This window comes from Asparagus officinalis, chromosome 2, assembly GCF_001876935.1.
Source record: "Asparagus officinalis chromosome 2, Aspof.V1, whole genome shotgun sequence".
Classification (NCBI taxonomy): domain Eukaryota; kingdom Viridiplantae; phylum Streptophyta; class Magnoliopsida; order Asparagales; family Asparagaceae; genus Asparagus; species Asparagus officinalis.
The window spans coordinates 40146144-40164949 of NC_033795.1; the positions used below are offsets into that span (position 1 = coordinate 40146144).

The window sequence follows — 18806 nt, forward strand, 5'->3', positions numbered from 1 at the left end:
TTCGAGTCCGGGCCGAGCAAAATTGTCTGTCTGTTCCCGACTCGGAGGCCTCGGGCTGGGCCCGGGTCCGGGCTAGACCGGTCCGGACTGGTTTTTTTTTATTTTTTTAAAAAAATGAAAAAAAATTGCTTTAAAAATATTTTTTTGCAAAAAAAGGAATTTCAAGAGTATTTAAAATATGCAAAATTTTGACAAAAACTCAATCTTATTATTAACCATTTATAATTATACAATTTGTAGATATCATAGTAATTAAAATGATAAAAAATAAATTTTTTTATTATTAATCACTAACAATTACAACTTTTTTAAAAAATATTGCATCACAATAGATGAATACATCTCAACTAGGTTGACACCAACTCATCTATATCACTATTATTTGCAACTCTTTCCAAAATATCACAGATTTGCAGCTAAAAATTAGAAATTATAAATTACTTTCTACTCTCTATCTCCTATTATCAACTTATTAAGTCTATCTTTAATATTAGCTATATGGTCGATGCATTCAGTTCTCTTCTCATACCTCCACTAATTTTATAGGCACATTACTGTTTGTACGGTAAATGGATCTAGCGATGTCCTTCTGTAGGTGTAAATTTTGATTTCCTGAAACGGAGATTTCATTTGTATTGATAAGAATAGCTTATTACAAATTAATGAATCGAAATTACAACAGAAGCGGAGGGAATGCCCTCTTTGTTTAACGTGAGAACTTTGGTAGCGATAGGATGTCTCGCTCGGTTCTCGTACTGAGTTTGCTTCCCTTGGACGATTTGATCGAGGTTGCGGGCGAGCTTCATACGCAGTAGAAGCTCGTGTTGATCGAGTTCGAGTTCCTGATCTTAATGGCTATCAAGGCCGAAAGCTGAAAGAAGATACTACAGTGCAAGAACAATGCAAAGAGCCAGGCTCGATTCTCTTAGAGCTTAAGAGAATTGATTATCAAGGAGCCAAATAGGTTCGGTCTTGATCCAGAGTTTAAGACCCCTCTTTTGATAGCCATCATTGGCTATTTATAGTGGAGGAGAAGCATGGCCACTCCCTCAAATTGTGGGATTGTGGTTGAGGGGGACCATAACTCCATCCCTTAAATATTGGGATGTGATCATTAGAAGTGTGGAGAACCATACTCCATCCCTTAGATCATGGGGAGTGGGTGTACCCACTCCCACGTTTTAAGCTCAAATGGCTGACTTGGCCCAGCCGTGCAGACGAGATTGACATTTGCAGGTGAGCTTGGGCTGTCAGGTGACCTGACGAGCTTTTCAGGCGAGCCTGGGGGGATTTGGCATGCAGGCGAGACTTAGTGCTACAGGCGAACTTGGCCTTTAGGCGATCCTGGATCATAAAGGCGAGCTAGGTCTTCAGGCGAGGCTATGCAGGCGAGCCTCGTAGGTGAAGCTGTGCAGGCAAGCTTCGCTTAGTTCGGGCGAGCTCCAATGCTCAGGCGAGCTCTAGCCTCGCAGGCGGACTTCCTTATAGGCAAACTTCACCCTTTTCAGACAAGCTTCAGCCTTCAGGCGAGCTTGGATCATGCAGGCGAGCTCTGCAGGTGAGGTTGTGCAGGCGATCTTGCCTTTGGGTGAGCCTAGATCATGCAGGCGATCTTGCCTTTGGGTGAGCCTAGATCATGCAGGCGAGTTTCAAACTGTCAGGTGAGGTTATGCAGGCGAGCTTGACTTATGCAGGCGAGCTCCAGAACATGCCACGAAAAATAGGTCATAACTTTTAAACTGTAAGTCAGAATTTGACGAATTATATATAAAAATCAACTATCTCGATGAGACGGAACCAACCAACCAACCCAAAAGGGTTCGTTTTGCTTCTATCCGTTTTGCTAAATTCCTTCCGGTTTGAGAGATATCAGCGTTTTTCCCTTTTCAGCTATTTCGGGCGAGGTTTTAGCAGTCTTGTTCTAAACTTCTCTGATAAGGATTAAAGACAATTTTTATTGCCTATAGTCCTATGGTCGTAGATCAAACGTCTTGATATGCTGAAGGTGGATTTCTGAAGCTACTGTAAAAACTTGTACTGTTAGTAAGTCACGAGCCATGATGAAAAGTATATGATATGAAAATGTTACATATATTCTCCACCCTTACAAAATATCATTGATAAATATTGTTAACTAAAGATGTAGCTAAATATTGTTCAATTTTAGAAGTTTTCCTTGATGATGATATAGATCCAGACCCACGGCTACTACTAGTTAACCTCTGTATCATTGATTGCCTATCAAAAAACTTACCTTTTGCCCCTTCTTGAGCTTGTAGAAGCTGCATGTTGAGGTGTAGTTACACCATATTTACCTGCATACGTGTCAAACAATCTTTAAAAATAATATTTAATAGTGTTATGACAAGTAAGAGCAGTAATAGTCTGACGACTATCAGTGTCTATTATTATGTTCTTATACAAAGAATTTAACAAACTTTGAAGGCCAATATCTTTCAAGCATGGATCAATAAGAATCTCTAAACCAAAGATAATAGGAATAGATCTAAAATACTTATTAAATTTATTTTTCATTTCAAAAATCATGTTTCCAAAATAATTATCCATGTGATAAGTATTAAATTTTTTTGAATATTTAAAACATGTAAAGCAGCTTGAGTAATAGTTGAATACTAACAACCAGATAATAATATAGTGGATTCATTAAAAACTTGTATCATCTCTTTTACACAACATATAATTGTCCATTCATCATCAGTTATTTACATATTACCAGAGGTAGAACTAGAAATATAGAAAGTAATAAAATTATTTATAATTTCTTTTTACTCTATTGCTACATTTAACATGACATATACGGAATTCCATCAGCGGTCAACATATTTCATAATTAACTTAGGTTTTACATTTTTTCTTCTACACAATTATTTCCATCTTTTAAGTCTTTTTTCAGAAGCATTATGAGCATAAGCTATAACCCTAACTTTTTCTATCATTGGTTTAATTTTATTAAATGCACTTTGTATAATTAAATTAAAAATATGATGCATGCATCTAATATGAAAAATATCACTCTAGCATGGCAATAGCAAAAAAATTTTGATATAATCTACAACAATATTATTATTACTTGCATTATCTAATGAAAGAGAACATATTTTTTTAGAAATTCTAATTTTAAAAGTTCTTCCATTATTAAGTTTGCAACATTTTACACCAGAGTGTGAATCTTCAAATGCAATAAAAGAAACAAGTCTTTTAAACAGTTGCCAAGTGTCATCAATCTCGTATGCTATGATACATAAATAACCAGTTATTTCTCTAGATGTCTAACTAACAACTTTTAGAGAAAATATATAGTTTAATCTTTGAAATAAGAAATTATTTTTATTTATTCCTCGTGATAATATTTCAAAATATCAAGTGGACAAGAGTGACGATAAAATTTTTGAAGTGCGGGACAAAAAATATGGGTGCACAAAGTACATTTGGCTTTCTGGATGAGAAGTTTGCCGTGTTGATCTCTGATGACTTCTATCTTCTCATAAAAATTCCACACATCAGATCTCGGCATTTTAGGAACTCTAGACATTGGATCATTGCCACCAGATATGGGATCAACATATGTAGTAGGAGGAGTAGCTGAAGGAATAGTAGGACTTATTTCGGTGTCGGGAGTTGTAATTGCCCTCCATAATCGGAGGAGGAAGCCATTAGAATTAGAGAATTAGAGGGTATAAGAAAGAATAAGAGAGTATTAGAGAGAAGTTGATGAGTTTTGAATGTAAAAAATAAATAAAAACCCCCTCTATTTATAGAGCCATCTCCTTAGCCAAATGACCTAGCTCTAGTGGAACTAGTTCAAACCTAGTCTATACTGTTTTCAAACTTGTCAAACACACACTATGCTTTCTTGTATAGCAATAACTTTATTTTGAATTCTTAAAAATATATTTTTAATGCATACTCTACCTCGGTTATTCTTTATAGGATGAATTTTACAAATTGCCCCCATCTCCGGATTTGTGCAGAACCTACCAAACTTTAAAAATTATTGGAATGCCCAAACTTCTTAGAAATTATTATGAACAATGTTTAAAGGGAAGTTTTGAACTACCATTTTATATTGTCAATGCATAAAAACATGTGAGAATTAGAGGACGACACGGGGGAGCTAAACAACAATATAAAAAGTAGAGGCTATTCCGGTGAGAAAGAACGGAAAAGAAAAAAAAAGTAAGGACAAATTTTCAAAACCACCCTTTTTGCGATTTTATTCCCAAAAAACGACCTCTTTCCTCTTTATTTGTAAAAACCGACCTGGTTTCAGCCTCAGCGCTGAAACCAGGTCGGTTTTTACAAAAAAAGTTCGGAAACTTCACGGGAGTTCAACTCCCGTGAAGTTTAGCAGCTTAATTAAATAGCTGTTAAACTTCACGGGAGTTGAACTCCCGTGAAGTTTCTTAGTTAAAAAAAAGTTGAGCTGTGGAACTTCACGGGAGTTGAACTCCCGTGAAGTTTAGATCTTAATTAAATGATTGCTAAACTTCACGGGAGTTCAACTTCCGTAAAGTTTCAGAACTTTTTTTGTAAAACCGACCTGTTTCAGCCTCAGGGCTGAAACCAGGGCGGTTTTTACAAATAAGTGGGAAATGGGTCGTTTTTTGGGAATAAAATCGCAAAGAGGGGGTTTTGAAAATTTGTCCAAAAAAGTAAAGGAAAACAGGTATGAACGAGAGAAGGGAGGAGAAGGGGATTAATGCACGTACTTGGTAGATTTTAAGGGCTGTTTGGTTGTTGTTGGTAAATGTGTATTTATGACACAATTTGGAAAGTTGTTGTCCACCTCATCAATTACTTTTATACTTTTCTTAGTTTGTTTTTTATTCCATTGGAATCATAAATTGCTTGTTTGGTTTGCAAATGTAACTTTAATTGTTTGTTTGGAAAATGTAAAAAGTGGTCCCTACTCAAATGATCATATTGATTGGAATTATTTTTTATTATTTTTTCCTGACTTCAATGTCAGCTTTCTTCTAAAATCATGTCTTTTTTTATGAAATCACTTTACAAGCCACATCAGCATATGAAATCACTTTACACTATTTTCACAACTACAAACAAACAATTAAAAATGATGAAAGCTGACATTGGGACCCACTTTTTTACACTATTTCCATCCTTTTACATGGTAAAAACATACAACCAAACAGCCCCTAAAAGTCACTGGCTCAGCAAAGAACAAAAGAAGGAAACATCATATCTTTTCATTAGATTTTTTGAGATACTGATGTCCTTTTGTCTTCGAGCAATAATGGCATGAGCTAAATAAAGGAGGGGTCTCTAAAAGCATGGAGTTTTATTGGAAACTGCCGACCCTACCACGTCGAAAATATTTTCTTCATGTTTGGCATGACCCTAAATAAGGGAGCTGAGAATATATGTGTTTACATGGGGATTGCTGTTAGGACGATTTTAGGAGGTTTCATGCAAGCCTGCTAAAATTTATAGTCCTTCGTGCAAACCCCTATAATTCTAGGGGATTTTATGAAATTTATCACTAGGGATATAAATATAACAAATCAAATATGCAAAGCACGTGACACCTTGGATTAATCGTTAAAAGTCAGACTAAGAGGGTGTTTGGGAAGACTTATTTCTTGACGCTTATAAGTTATGCTGGCTTTTAATGACTTTTTACTTTTTTGATAAAAATACTATAAAAATTATTTAAATAGAATAGTAATTTGCTTGGTCAAACCTAATCTTTTTAAGTGAGCTTATAAGCTAGTTTTTCAAAAGTTGTGATGTACCGACTTTTTAAAATGAGACTTATAAACTAACTTATTTAGCATTTTATCAAACAAGTAGAAATAAAAAAACTAGCTTAAAAGCTAGTTTGACTAGAAAATAAGCCTCCCCAAACACCCTCTAATTTAGCCCGACAAATTAGAGGAATTTTCTCAAATTTATAAAGTTTAGGATGGTTTTGTCCAAAACAACCCAAAGTCCAGGGGTTTGTGAAAATTTACCCTCTTTAGTATGCCCTTTATCAAGGTCTGAATGGGGGTGTACGAAGCAAATATATCAACGTGCATACGTAAGATCGGAACAAGATTTGGATATTTTGAAGAAAAAAAAAGTTGTAGCTGTGACCTAGAACATAAGGATGGGCATGTGAATTCCTCTATTTTAACATTTTCGACAAGCCTCTTAATTTGGTGAATTACGGATAATAGACTTACATTATCTTAGGAATGACTGTCAGGAATATATACAGATAGATATTTGCGCAAATGCGCAGTGTGTACTAAAGTTTGTTGAAGAAAATAAAAGCTTAAACCCATTACTAAGAAATAAATATATGTTCGAAATAACAGTTGAAAGCAACTAAAATCGAAAATCAGATTAATTTATAAACAATCAAGTGATCAACCATATTCTTACATCCTTCCCCGAAAAATAACATACATAGAAAATTTAACTACAGCAGTTGTTTCCTAGATATAAACAAAGCTACTCCTCTATATTTAAAGGACAACAAATTTTCACTGTAGACCCAAACTATTTTTTTTTTACCAAAATCGACCGATTTTTTTTTAATTGCCAAAATCGACCCGTTTTATGCCACGTAGGCGTAATCCAGTTTCCTAATTAGTCGGGGTTGCCAACCCCGACTATTTAGGAGTTGTTAAACCGGGTTTTAAGGCTTCTAATCGGGGTTTAACAACTCCTAAACAGTCGGGGTTGGCAACCCCGACTAATTATTTTTCAAAAACCGACCTGGTTTCAGCGCTGAGGCTGAAACCAGGTCGGTTTTTGCAATTATTTTTGAATGGGGTCGTTTTTGGGGAATAAAACTCCAAATAGGTTGGTTTTGAAAATTTGTCCGGCATAAAACGGGTCGATTTTGATAATTAAAAAAAAATCGGTCGATTTTGGTAATTAAAATTCCGTTTAGGCCTACATTGAAAATTTGTTCTTTAAAGGAGGATCCAAAGAGTTACTGTTTATAGTGTTTATACTACAGTAAGTACTACACAACAAATTACTATAGCATAAAGACAATAAAATTACTGTTTATAGTACAGTATTTTACTGTACCATAAAATAGTAAATCTTGGATCCTCCTTTACGTATAGAGCAGTATATATGATTTCTAATTTTAAACATATAATAATCAAATTAAATGTATTACATCTTAGATGGAGATATGTTAAAAATGCAATGCTTAAAAAGACAGAGGTTTATGCTTTGCACGGGGTACACACTAGTACACATGTTATTCGAAAAGATATGTCATGTACTCCAAATTTCAATATAAAGTATATCACGAAGTATGTGATTAAGTTGAGGGGAAAAACACATGAAACATTTATAACTTGTGGACGTTCTAAGCATTGGCGGACCCATGCCTGTTCAAAGTGGTTCACTTGAACCACCTCAACTTTCGTAAATGGACTATATATTATAGATATCTGTTAGTGAACATAACTAACTTATAGCCCAGTGGTACTAGTGGTTGTTAGTTTCTAAGAGGTCACAGGTTCTAATCCTCCCAAAGCTTTCTAAGTTTGCTTTTTTACAAACCACTTTCTCTACATTATGTTTCTTTCTTTTTTTTAACCCAACATTCTATTTACTGTATTTAGATGAAGATAAGCCAAGTAATTATCTTTATATATATATATATACTTTCTCCTATTTTTTTATTTTTGCTTCTCTAAAAATATTTTTTCGCTTTATATTTATTTATTGTTTTTTACGTCTCTAATAATAGATCTTGAAAAAAAATATTAATGTATATTTTGAACCACCACGCGAGAGGGTGTGGATCCGCCACTGGTTCTAAGTTTTAAAGGGATAAACAGGACGATTGGCCCCCCAACAACAACAACAACGACAGAAGCAATATATACACGTGCATCGCACACACTAAATCGAACTATTTCATACCCCATCACCTCCCAAAATCCCGCGCTGTGTTTTCAAGGAACAGAGAGCCTTTTCACTCTCAAGAAAATGGAATCAGCTCACCGCCCTCACCTCCTCCTCCTCCTCCTCTTCTCAATCTTATGCTCACCGGCGGTTTCCACACCTCCCCATCCGGGGAATCTCCTCTTCATCCTCGGCGACTCCACCTGCATCTCTGGATCTCGTCACCGCCTTCTCCCAGATCTCATCGGTAATCACCCTCCAAATCCTAATCTCTTCCAAAAATCACCAAAACCCTAACCCTAACCCTGGCCCCTTTCTTTTCTGCAGCCGATCGGATGGCGCTTCTTCCGCTTCCCTCCTTCTTCGAGGCGGCGATGATCCGAAACATCACAAACGCGACCCTCGCCGGCGGCATCAACTTCGGATCGGCGCCGGCGAGGATCATCACATCCGGAGACGCCTCCATTGAAGTGAATGGGGAGAGGCTGTTCTTTGCAGCAGAGCTCAGTCAGCAGGTGAGGGCAGCGTGCACGAGGCTCTGCAGGTGGTTTACTTGACAGGCCGGGCCCGAGGTGGGGGATCGAGTTGTGGGGTCGGCGGTCGGTTGATGTCGTTTGGGTCTGATGAGTATGTGGAGATGTTTGAAATTGGAGGGCCGAGGGCGGTGGGGATTAAGTTCGGGAGGAGGGGGTTTGCTAGGGTTCTTGTTACCCAAATGGAGCGGGCTGTGAAGGTAAATTCTTGAAATTTTTTTTTACTGATTTTGTGACTGAAGGTGATCTTCAATTAGTTAGACCGCTGTTGTTCTGTTTTTTTTTTGTTAAAAAGAGGTAAAAGATACATATTTTATGTGGATTCTATCATGTAATTTATCTGAATTATTTCCAAGATGTTGATGATTTATTCTTTTGCTTTTTTAAATTTTAGAATTTGTTGCTAGGAGCAGATAAGAAAAAGAAGTCCATTTTGAATTCTTGAAGTGGTTATAATTATATATTTTTAATGAAAATTTTCCAGAACCTTTATGATTTGCTCTTTTCTTTTGCAAATGTATAATGTCATTACACAATAAGTTGGATGAAATTTTTAGGGAAAAAATAGTCTATTTAGTATTTTCTTATTGTTAAATGCAAATCTTATGGTGGAGAAACCCTGTAGGTGTAATTGTGGAATCTATAGTTAACCTGTTCAATAATTAATACTGAAAAATACAGATTGAATTTTGACACCACAAATTGCATATTCAGTTAACTTTATCTCTTAGTGTTAGCTTTTGCTTGATGCATATGCCCCTAGTCTAAGGAAGAACATGCCCTCCCGGATCTTCATTATATAAGGAAAAGAATGCCAAAGTCATTATACATTACATAGCTATTTGATAAGCTTTTGCTAATTATTCCTAATACCCTTGGAATTTTGTTCTCAGTATTTGAACATGATGCTATTTTTTTGTTGATTCTGAGTGTTAATCTCTAATATAAATCTTTATCTTATCATTTTAGAAGTAATACATTCTACCTGTTTCATTTATGTTTTGTGATGATATCCAGAGTTCCCTTTGCTTAACCTTGAAATGAAAAAAAATATTCTGTACAAAGTTTGTTCCATCAGTAAGTTATGGCATAGCTAAGTTCCCAAGTTCATGGTCCCTTGATGACCAGGGTTAACACTCTTAACTGTAACAATGCAAAAGTTGTTGAATATATAAACAATAAAATTCATGTGTACATTTTTTAATGTTTTTGTTCTGTAAACGTGGGGAAACCCCGACCCATCTCCTTATATAGGAGGAACATCTTAAGTCTTTTACTCATTTCCTTTGGCCTGTGAGCCAAGTGTTACGCACTCTACGGAACCGTGCTCAACAACCAAACTGGTCGGTAAGCGATGAGAGAAGAGAACTAAAAACAAACACGAGTGCAATTCACCAAAATATGACACAAATCAAACCAAACACAGAGATTTACGTGGTTCGACAATTGCCTACGTCCATGGGGAGAGGATGAGGAGATTTCACTATATGAAGGAGAAATATAACAGGTTATAACTCACAAAATCACTCAAATATAACACTAACCAAAGCTCTCAACTCTCTCATAATATCTCCCTCTCAAAGTGCTCAAAAGACTCAATTATCTCTAATTAAGAAACCCTAGAAATCGTGTTTGTATTTATACAAACACCCAATCCAAAACCGCCTAGGAAAAACGAATCAGGCCCACTTACCGCTATCGGTCGACCGTACTCATTGCACCGATAGACCGTCCAGAGACATGGTTTTCAGACCGGTCCTTTGCCTTTGGTTAACCGACCCGAGAATCCCTGTATCCCATTTTCCTGACGATTGCGTCGGTTGACCGCCCTTGCACCGAGGGTTACTATAGCTGTTTCTTCAACTCAAATTTCCTGATTTTTACCGTATTTTCTACAATTCTCCACCTTGACGAAGTTTTTCCAAAACTGAGCCGACACCAATGCGTCATCTCACCAAATCCGGCTGCACCAACGTGGTTGCCTACGTACCCCCTCTTCAAGGGATCAAGCTGCTCGTAGTTCGTCCAAATGGCCGTGAACGGCCTCAACAATCATGAATTTGTAATAAGTTTTTATAATGATCGAACTTGTTGCTCAGAACCACCTTTATGAGCATATCCGCTGGATTATCTTTTGTATGGACCTTCAAGTGCTCCACATCCCCATCTTCAAGAACATCTCGAACGAAGTGATAACGAACGTCGATATGCTTCGTCCTTGCATAAAATACATGATTCTTCGCCAAATAAATAACATTCATGCTATCACAATAAATGGTGACGGATCGCTGCGAAACACCAAGATCCTTCAAAAGTCCTCGAAGCCAAATCGCCTCCTTAATAGCCTCCGTAATCTCCATATACCCTGCCTCCGTCGTCGATAAAGCCACAGTAGACTGTAAGGTGCATCTCCAACACACCGACCCACGAGTCAAAGTAAATACATATCCCGTCGTCCACCGACGTTTATCCAAATCTCCAGCGTAATCTGAATCGACATAACCAATATATAGCTACCCATCGCTAGTGTTCCGCTCAAAAACTAAACCAACATAGAGAGTAATCTGAATGTACCTCAAAATCCATCTCACGACATCTCAATTACCCAGACCCGGGTCGTGCATGTATCTCGAAACCATGCTCACAACCTGTGATAAATCTGGCCTCGTACAAACCATGGCGTACATCAAACTTCCAACCGTGCTCGTATATGGGGTTTTCAATATCAACTCTCTATCTTCAACTGTTTTCGGTGAAAGGTCAGCTGAAAGCTTCAAATGGGCTCCCAATGGTACACTAACTGGCTTCGTCTCCATGCTCATATTGAACCGTTATAGAATCTTCTTTAAATAAGCCACCTGTGTCAAACAAATTCTGCCATTATCTGTCTCTATCGATCTTCATTCCTAAAATGAGCTTCGCTTCACCCAAATCCTTCATCTTGAACTCGTTCGAAAGCTAAATCTTCAATCTATCTATAGCGGATCTGGAAATAGAAGCAACTAACATATCATTGACATAAAATAATAAGTAATGTACGCACCACCATGCAACTTGCGAAAATACACGCAAGGATCAAAGTGGCTCCTAATGTACGAATGACCGAGAATAAACCTATTGAATTGCCTATACCACTGTCGCGGAGATTGCTTCAAACCGTATAGCGATTTCTTCAATCTGCAAATCAATTTCTCCTTCCGGACAGCTTGGAACCCCAATGGCTGAGTCATATAGATTTTCTCATCAAGATCACTATGAAGAAATGCTATTTTTATATCCAATTGATCTAATTCCAAACCATACTGTGTCACCAAAGCTAGCAAAATCCGAATTGAAGAATACTTCACCACCGAAGAGAAGACCTCATTGTAATCAATATATTCCTCCTATGTATATCCCTTCGCAACTAACCTAACCTTGAACCTCACGAGAGTACCTTCAATGCCCTCCTTCTTCGTATACATCCACTTGCAACCAATAGCCTTCCGTCCCTTTGGAAGCTCGACAAGCTCTCATGTGTCATTCCTATGAAGAGACTATCTCCTCCTGCATAGCCACCTGTCACAAATCAACCTCCAAACTCTGCTCGGCCTCTCTAAATATAGTAGGAACCATCTCATCGACACTCTCCATCGGAAGTGCATACGCAACGACTGTGTTTGTATACCTCGTTAGCATCCGTATGTCTTTCCTCAGCCTCCGAACCGCAATGGAATCCTGAATCTGAACCGTTAGTCTCTGATCCTACTCAAGTGTACTTATATCCTCCAAATCATCGTCGTGCTCGTCTGACGTCACCTCAGTCGGCACTCTAATGGATATGATCTCATCTAGACAATGTAGAGCTGGATCAATCTCCATCACTTGCGATATCTCCTCTGTTGGGATGCTCTCCACCTGATGAGAGCTGGGAAGCTTCAAGATTGAAGCCTCACCGTTGTGACGTCTCTACTCAACATAATCTTCTTATCAGTTGGATCCCAAACCTTGTATCCTTTGACACATCGCTTGAATCCGATAAATATGACATTCCTAGCTCGAGGTTCCAATTTATCAGTCTTCACATGATAAAAAACAAGGCATTCAAATACCTTCAGCTGATTATAGTTGTGTGTTGGCTCTCCCGACCATATCTCCATAGGGGGTTTTCTTTCAATCACAGATGAAGACAGCCTATTAATGAGGTGACTCACATATGAAAGTGCCTCAGTCCAAAAGATATTCTCCAAATCACTCTGCGATAACAAACATCGGATATTCTCTAGTAGAGAGACCAATTCAACCTTTATGTCACCCCATTCTGCTGCGGTGTATGACTAACTGTGAAGTACCTCTCTATGCCCTCGTCTCGACATAGCTGCTGAAAAGGGTCTGAAGTATATTCGCTGCCGTTGTCGGATCGTAACGTCTTGATCTTTTTCCCTGTCTGTAGTTCTAACATTCTCTTCCACCACACAAATAACTCTAGGACTTTATTTTTATGCTTCATAGTATACACCCAACAACGTCTAGAATAGTCATCTACAAAAATAATGAACCAATATCGACCACTAAGTGATGTTGTCTTGGTGGGACCTTAAACATCCGTATGCACGTAGTCCAAGATGCCCGTCGTCCTGTATACGGCTATCCCGAATTTTACTTTTGTCTTCTTGCCAAGAACGTAATGCTCACAGAATTCTATCTTTTCACTCTTGGCTCCCTTCAATAGCCCTGCTTGTACAAAGCCTGCAGTGACTTTTTACCTGTGTGTCCTAACCTATAGTATCAAAGTCTGCTCGCGTTCGCCTCTAAAATAGCTGAAGCTGCCTGGCCAATTTCGGTGCTTTCCTTCAGATAATACAAATTCCTATTGCGGATTTCCTTCATCACTACAAAAAATTTCTTAGTAACCTTTGCTACAGCATTCTCAAAGGTCATCTTGAATCCCTTTGTCTCCAAAACTCCAACGAAAATAAGATTCTTCTTCAAATAAGGAATGAATCTCACTTCATTTAATTCACAAACAACTCCACCATGTATCCGGATCTTGACGGTACCTATTCTACAAATACCACATGATTGATCATTTTCTATGACTACCATACCCCCATCAAGTCTCTCGAACGATGCAAACCAATCTCGCCGGGGAGTCACATGATAAGTAGCACCAGAATCTAGCATCCAATCAGATGCATCCACATGGTTCACCTCTGGAATAATCAATAGGAAAAAACACGAATCATCGAAATCATCACCTCTAGCGACGTTCACCTCATTGGCCTTCGGACCATTCTTCTTGCTATTCTCCTTCTCTTTGAGTTTCGGATAATCTCTCTTCCAATGTTATTATTCTTTGCAGAATGCACACTGGTTCTTCGCTAATTGGTGGTGGTCTCTTGACTTTGACCTGCATTTATTGCCACCTCTTAGATATGGACTTCTTCCTCTCGTCGACAAGACCTCTCCTGAAGTGCTAGCTCGGGAAGTTTCTTTGTCTTTCCTCCTCAAATCGTAATTCGTCAATGCATTAGTCACTTCACTGTAGGTGATGGAAGATCTATCATTCAATAAAGTGAGCACGAATGTATCATACTCCTCATTGGATAAGGAGCCCAACAAAATAAGCACATTGTACTCGTCTATAATCTTCTCATCCACATTTGCTAAGGCCGATAACAACTTTGTATAATTGTTCACATGAGCCGTAAGTGAGGTGCCCATAGACATTTGACATCTGAATAATCTCTGCAGTAAGTACAACCAATTCTCAACACTCTTTGTAAGGTACTTATTGTTAAAAATCTCCCACATCTTCATCGCAGACGTCACCCTAATCACATCGTATTTCAGTTTTTATTCCAAACAAGACCTGATCACCCTACAAACGTTCATATTCATCTTGTCCTATATGGCCTCATCATATTTCGGTGGCCTCTCATGGACCATGATGGTCTCTTCCAAAATTTAAGCATTGAGAGCGTCATGTACATCGCTCATCCACAAACCAAAATTGATTTTATCGTCATACTTTATAACACTAATCTTAGTATTTTGAAGTCCAACCTGAACTGTACTCATCATTATCTTGCTAATTTTACTAATTTCTTCTTTCATGCTTACAAACTCCAAATTATAAAGAAAGATTCAAACTTTGATAGAATTGAGAAATTACCCAACTGAACCCTAGATAGGACTCCAACATGATCTCCTAACCATACAAGGATAGCGAGATCCTAACGGTAACTCCACAACGCTATCTCCACCGAAGCCTAGAACTCCAAGAACCAAGCTTCAAACAACGAATCTTCCTCCACCAAATACAAAACCCTAGATCTGAAACCCTAGAGCTCTGATACTAATTGTTACGTGCCATACGAAAGTGTGCTCGACAACCAAACTAGTCGGTAAGCGATGAGAGAAGAGAACTAAAAACAAACACGAGTGTAATTCATCAGAATACGACACAAATCAAACCAAACACAAAGATTTACGTGGTTCGGTAATTGCCTACGTCCACGGGGAGAGGATGAGGAGATTTCATTATATGGAGGAAAAATACAACGGGTTACAACTCACAAAACCATTCAAATATAACTCTAACCAAAGCTCTCAACTCTCTCATAATATCTCCCTCTCAAAGTGCTCAAAAGACTCAATTATCTCTGATTAAGAAACCCTAGAAATCGTGTTTGTATTTATACAAACACCCAATCCAAAACCGCCTAGAAAAAACGAATCAGGCTCACTTACCGCTATCGGTCGAGCGCACTCATTGTACCGGTCAACCGTCCAGAGACAGGGTTTTCAGACCCTGTAGCGTGCACGAGATCGGTCGACCGGTCCCTTGCCTTCGGTCGACCGACCTGAGAATCCTTGTATCCTATTTTCCTGACGATTGCGTCGGTCGACCGCCCTTGCACCCTCGGTCGACCGACCCGAGGGTTACTGTAGCTGTTTCATCAACTCGAATTTCCTGATTTTCGCCGCGTTTTCTACACCAAGATGTCACAGCAAAGTTTGCTCCAACTCAAATCCAGATGCTGCTAATGCTGTGATAATTTCCAATTGTCTCCCAATGCATATTTTCTTGCATAATGTACACATATTCTCTATATTGGAGTTCTTTTAGTTTCCGCATTTAATGCTGGTTTTTATAAGTTTCTTGCAGGGGAAAAAAATACTAATTGCTGTAAACGAATTTCAGAATTCTCTAGTAGATCTGATGTATTTGTTTACAGCTGGCCATAGTTCTCTGTTTTAACAGAATAATCCGGAGCAGAAAACCTTCTATTGAGTTTTCCACATTAATTCATCTGATTGAATATTGCATGCAATGATGCAGAATCTATACAATGAGGGTGTCAGGAAGATTGCAGTTATGGGGGTGGGGCCCATGGGATATGCTCCGAGAATCTTGTGGGATGGAAGGAGGAGATTGCACGGAAAGAATTGCATAGAGGAGGTGAATGAGGTTGTATCCAGTTACAATGACAAGCTTGCGGAGAGACTACTAAATCTACAATCAATGCTTTCAGGACTCCAAATAGTCTTCTGTGACATTTACCGAGGGATGATGGAGATCATTTCAAATTCTCACACTTATGGTATTCTATGGCTCAATCCTTTATATTACACATTATTTTTGCTTGAGGCTCAACTAATAAAGTCAATGAAAAAGGAAACTATGAGATATCTAGTGGACCCTGCTCTCTTTTAAAGGTGAAAGCACCCTGATATGCTATTTACCTTGTAGATTTGTTACCTTGACAAACCATGTTGACCTTTATAATTCGTATCCGTTTATTTTCGACTGCCATCACTGTCCTGTTTCTGATGGGTAAACTGGACACGATGTGTTTTCAAAAAATAATTCAATAGAAATATAACTGTCTTAACTAGTCAAACTGACTATGTGTGTAGTTGATTTGTTTTTAAGATCTATGCATACTGTCATGCTATGTGAGTCATATGTGTAGCACATATTTAGGTTGTTTTTATATATATAATTAAACTCACTATATTTCTGTGTCGATGAGTTTTAAGGAGGGATCCATTTCAATGGATTCTTAGAATTGTGAACGCCCACTAATGAGGAAAATTTTCCACCATAAACAGAAAATTTAAAATTTCTAGATTTATTTCTCTAGCCATCGTGTTGCTCCCTTTTCTATACCTTCAGTGTCTACAACAAACATCTAGCCAAAGTACTTTACTCAAGTTTTTACATTTTGTTCTTTCAAATTTACATTCAAGAGAAAATTTTACCTTCACTTGGACATCAAAGACAGAGATAGACAATCCTACTAATATAAAATTTACATTTTGTGACCGTAACAGTTAAAAGAATGAATTTTTTTTTTTAGTTTATGAGCAAGGGGATGGAAGACAGTCTAATTTACAACCAGATAGTCTGATTTGATGGGAGTTTACACACTTTCTGGAATCTTGTTCATTTTTTTTCTTTGGAGGGAACTTTCTGAAGTATCATTTCTCACCTCATCAATATATCTAGACTGTCTCAAGCGACATGTCCTTTTTGTAGTTCTATAAATTTTTGCTGATTGCTCATATCAATTCTTCCACAGTTCCATTTAGTGCTTTTCCCTCTCAAGGAGCTTATGTAGGTTTAAATTAGACTCGACATATATTTGCTCATCATATTTCTTAATTTACCTATTAATTATTTTTTCCATCACAAGGACGCAAAAAATAAAATAAATAAATAATTAAAAAGTAAATAAATAAATAAAAAAATAAAAAAAATAAAAAATCAAACATTTGTTTACAATATTTTACGACATTTTTTTGGTGAATAAGGTAGATTAACGGATAAATCTAACCTCATTCCCTAACCCTAACATGAAAGAAAATATCTCTGGGTGTCGTAGAGATGAACCTTGAAGACTTGAACCTTTAAGGCAATTACCTCTTCCACATGCACAAGTACCTTGCCTAAAAGTCGTTGCTCTTCTCAGCTTTGGGTTATTTACCTTTCATTATAAGCAGTTTAATGGGTTATCACAGTAACAGTAACCTATTGTTTTACACCAATCATGTTCATTACTTGGAAGAGAAATTACTAGAAAGAAAAAAAACTTCCTTTTTTCATATTTTTCTCCAAACTGATGGTTTGATATAAAATTGCTACTCCTGAATTTTAGATTGCTCTATCAGATAGTTGAAAGAATAAAAATTAAGTATTATTGACGCTTCACAACCTAACGAATATCAGTTGTTTGAATTATTATTAGTAGTTCTACACAAGATTGATGCATGACTAATTATTAGAGCACTCTGATAGTCTGATCAGACAATACAATGTGGATAATGCACCCTCTCTCATGAATTAATTGTTTGAGTAAGTCCTGCAAAACATTAACTAGAGAAACACTTCTCTCAGGATTCAGCAGTGTGAAGAATGCATGCTGTGGAGTTGGCGACTTTGGAGCGATGGTAGGCTGCCAGAACCTTGAGATGTCTTGCAGTGATCCATCAAGCCATATCTGGTGGGACTTCTACAGCACTACTGAGGCAGTGAACTCGTTGCTGGCCAATTGGTCATGGTCGCCACCAGAGTCTCGACTTCAAATTTGCCAACCCATCGACCTTCATCAACTGCTCTCCACTACATAGCTTCCATGATTTTTCCAGGTGCACTCAGTTTAAACAAATGTAAATGTCATTGCTTTTCTCTGCTGGTACATATTCGTAAAGTGATATGTCATGGTGATTACCTAAATAGCTCATGCTATTACCATTTTCTATAGGCTGTATGCTTTTAATAGTTTTGTTATGCACAGTGGCCACTGGGGAGTAGTGAAGATGACGATTTGTATTCTTGGATGTGATACAATAATATAGCATTTAAAAACCCGAGAATAAATACTGTATATATTTCAAACAGGACATGACAAGCTTATTGTGTATATGACATTTAATGGGTCCACAGACTTTTTCTTACTGCTGTGATGGTTATATTAAGCTGTTAACATATAATCATGTTCCCTAAGTCTGATAAAAGAATGCATCTTACTGGTTATTGCTAGTCACTCTAGCAGTAGCAGGGTTATAATATATACGGTCTCCTGACAAGAATACGGTGGAACCAATAATTTTTACTATTTAAACAGCAAAATACTTGTGTCTTCGGAAATTTAAGGTGTTCCAGAGAATAATAACATCAGCAGGCCAACCTATCGTCTAAATAAGATAATGTTAAGCTGTTCAAGAGTATGGTAAATCAGCAGGTTTGCCTGCAACATGAATATGATAATTCAATGCCATAACCTTGCGTCTGCTACCTCCAGATGATTTTTTCCTCCGATAGTCACTTCCAGGTAATTGTGGAAGTTGTTAATTTACAAAATTACAACTACGATCATTGTATGTTAT

General features: G+C 37.6%; 1 protein-coding gene across 1 annotated transcript; it reads left to right on the plus strand.

Annotated features, from left to right (window-relative positions):
• On the plus strand, positions 7929 to 18342 carry LOC109829502 (GDSL esterase/lipase At1g71250-like). Its single transcript, XM_020396600.1, has 4 exons — positions 7929 to 8146; positions 8227 to 8632; positions 15757 to 16018; positions 17815 to 18342. Exons 2-4 carry the CDS (start codon positions 8507 to 8509, stop codon positions 18045 to 18047), a joined length of 621 nt encoding a protein of 206 aa, XP_020252189.1. The 5' UTR covers positions 7929 to 8146; positions 8227 to 8506; the 3' UTR covers positions 18048 to 18342.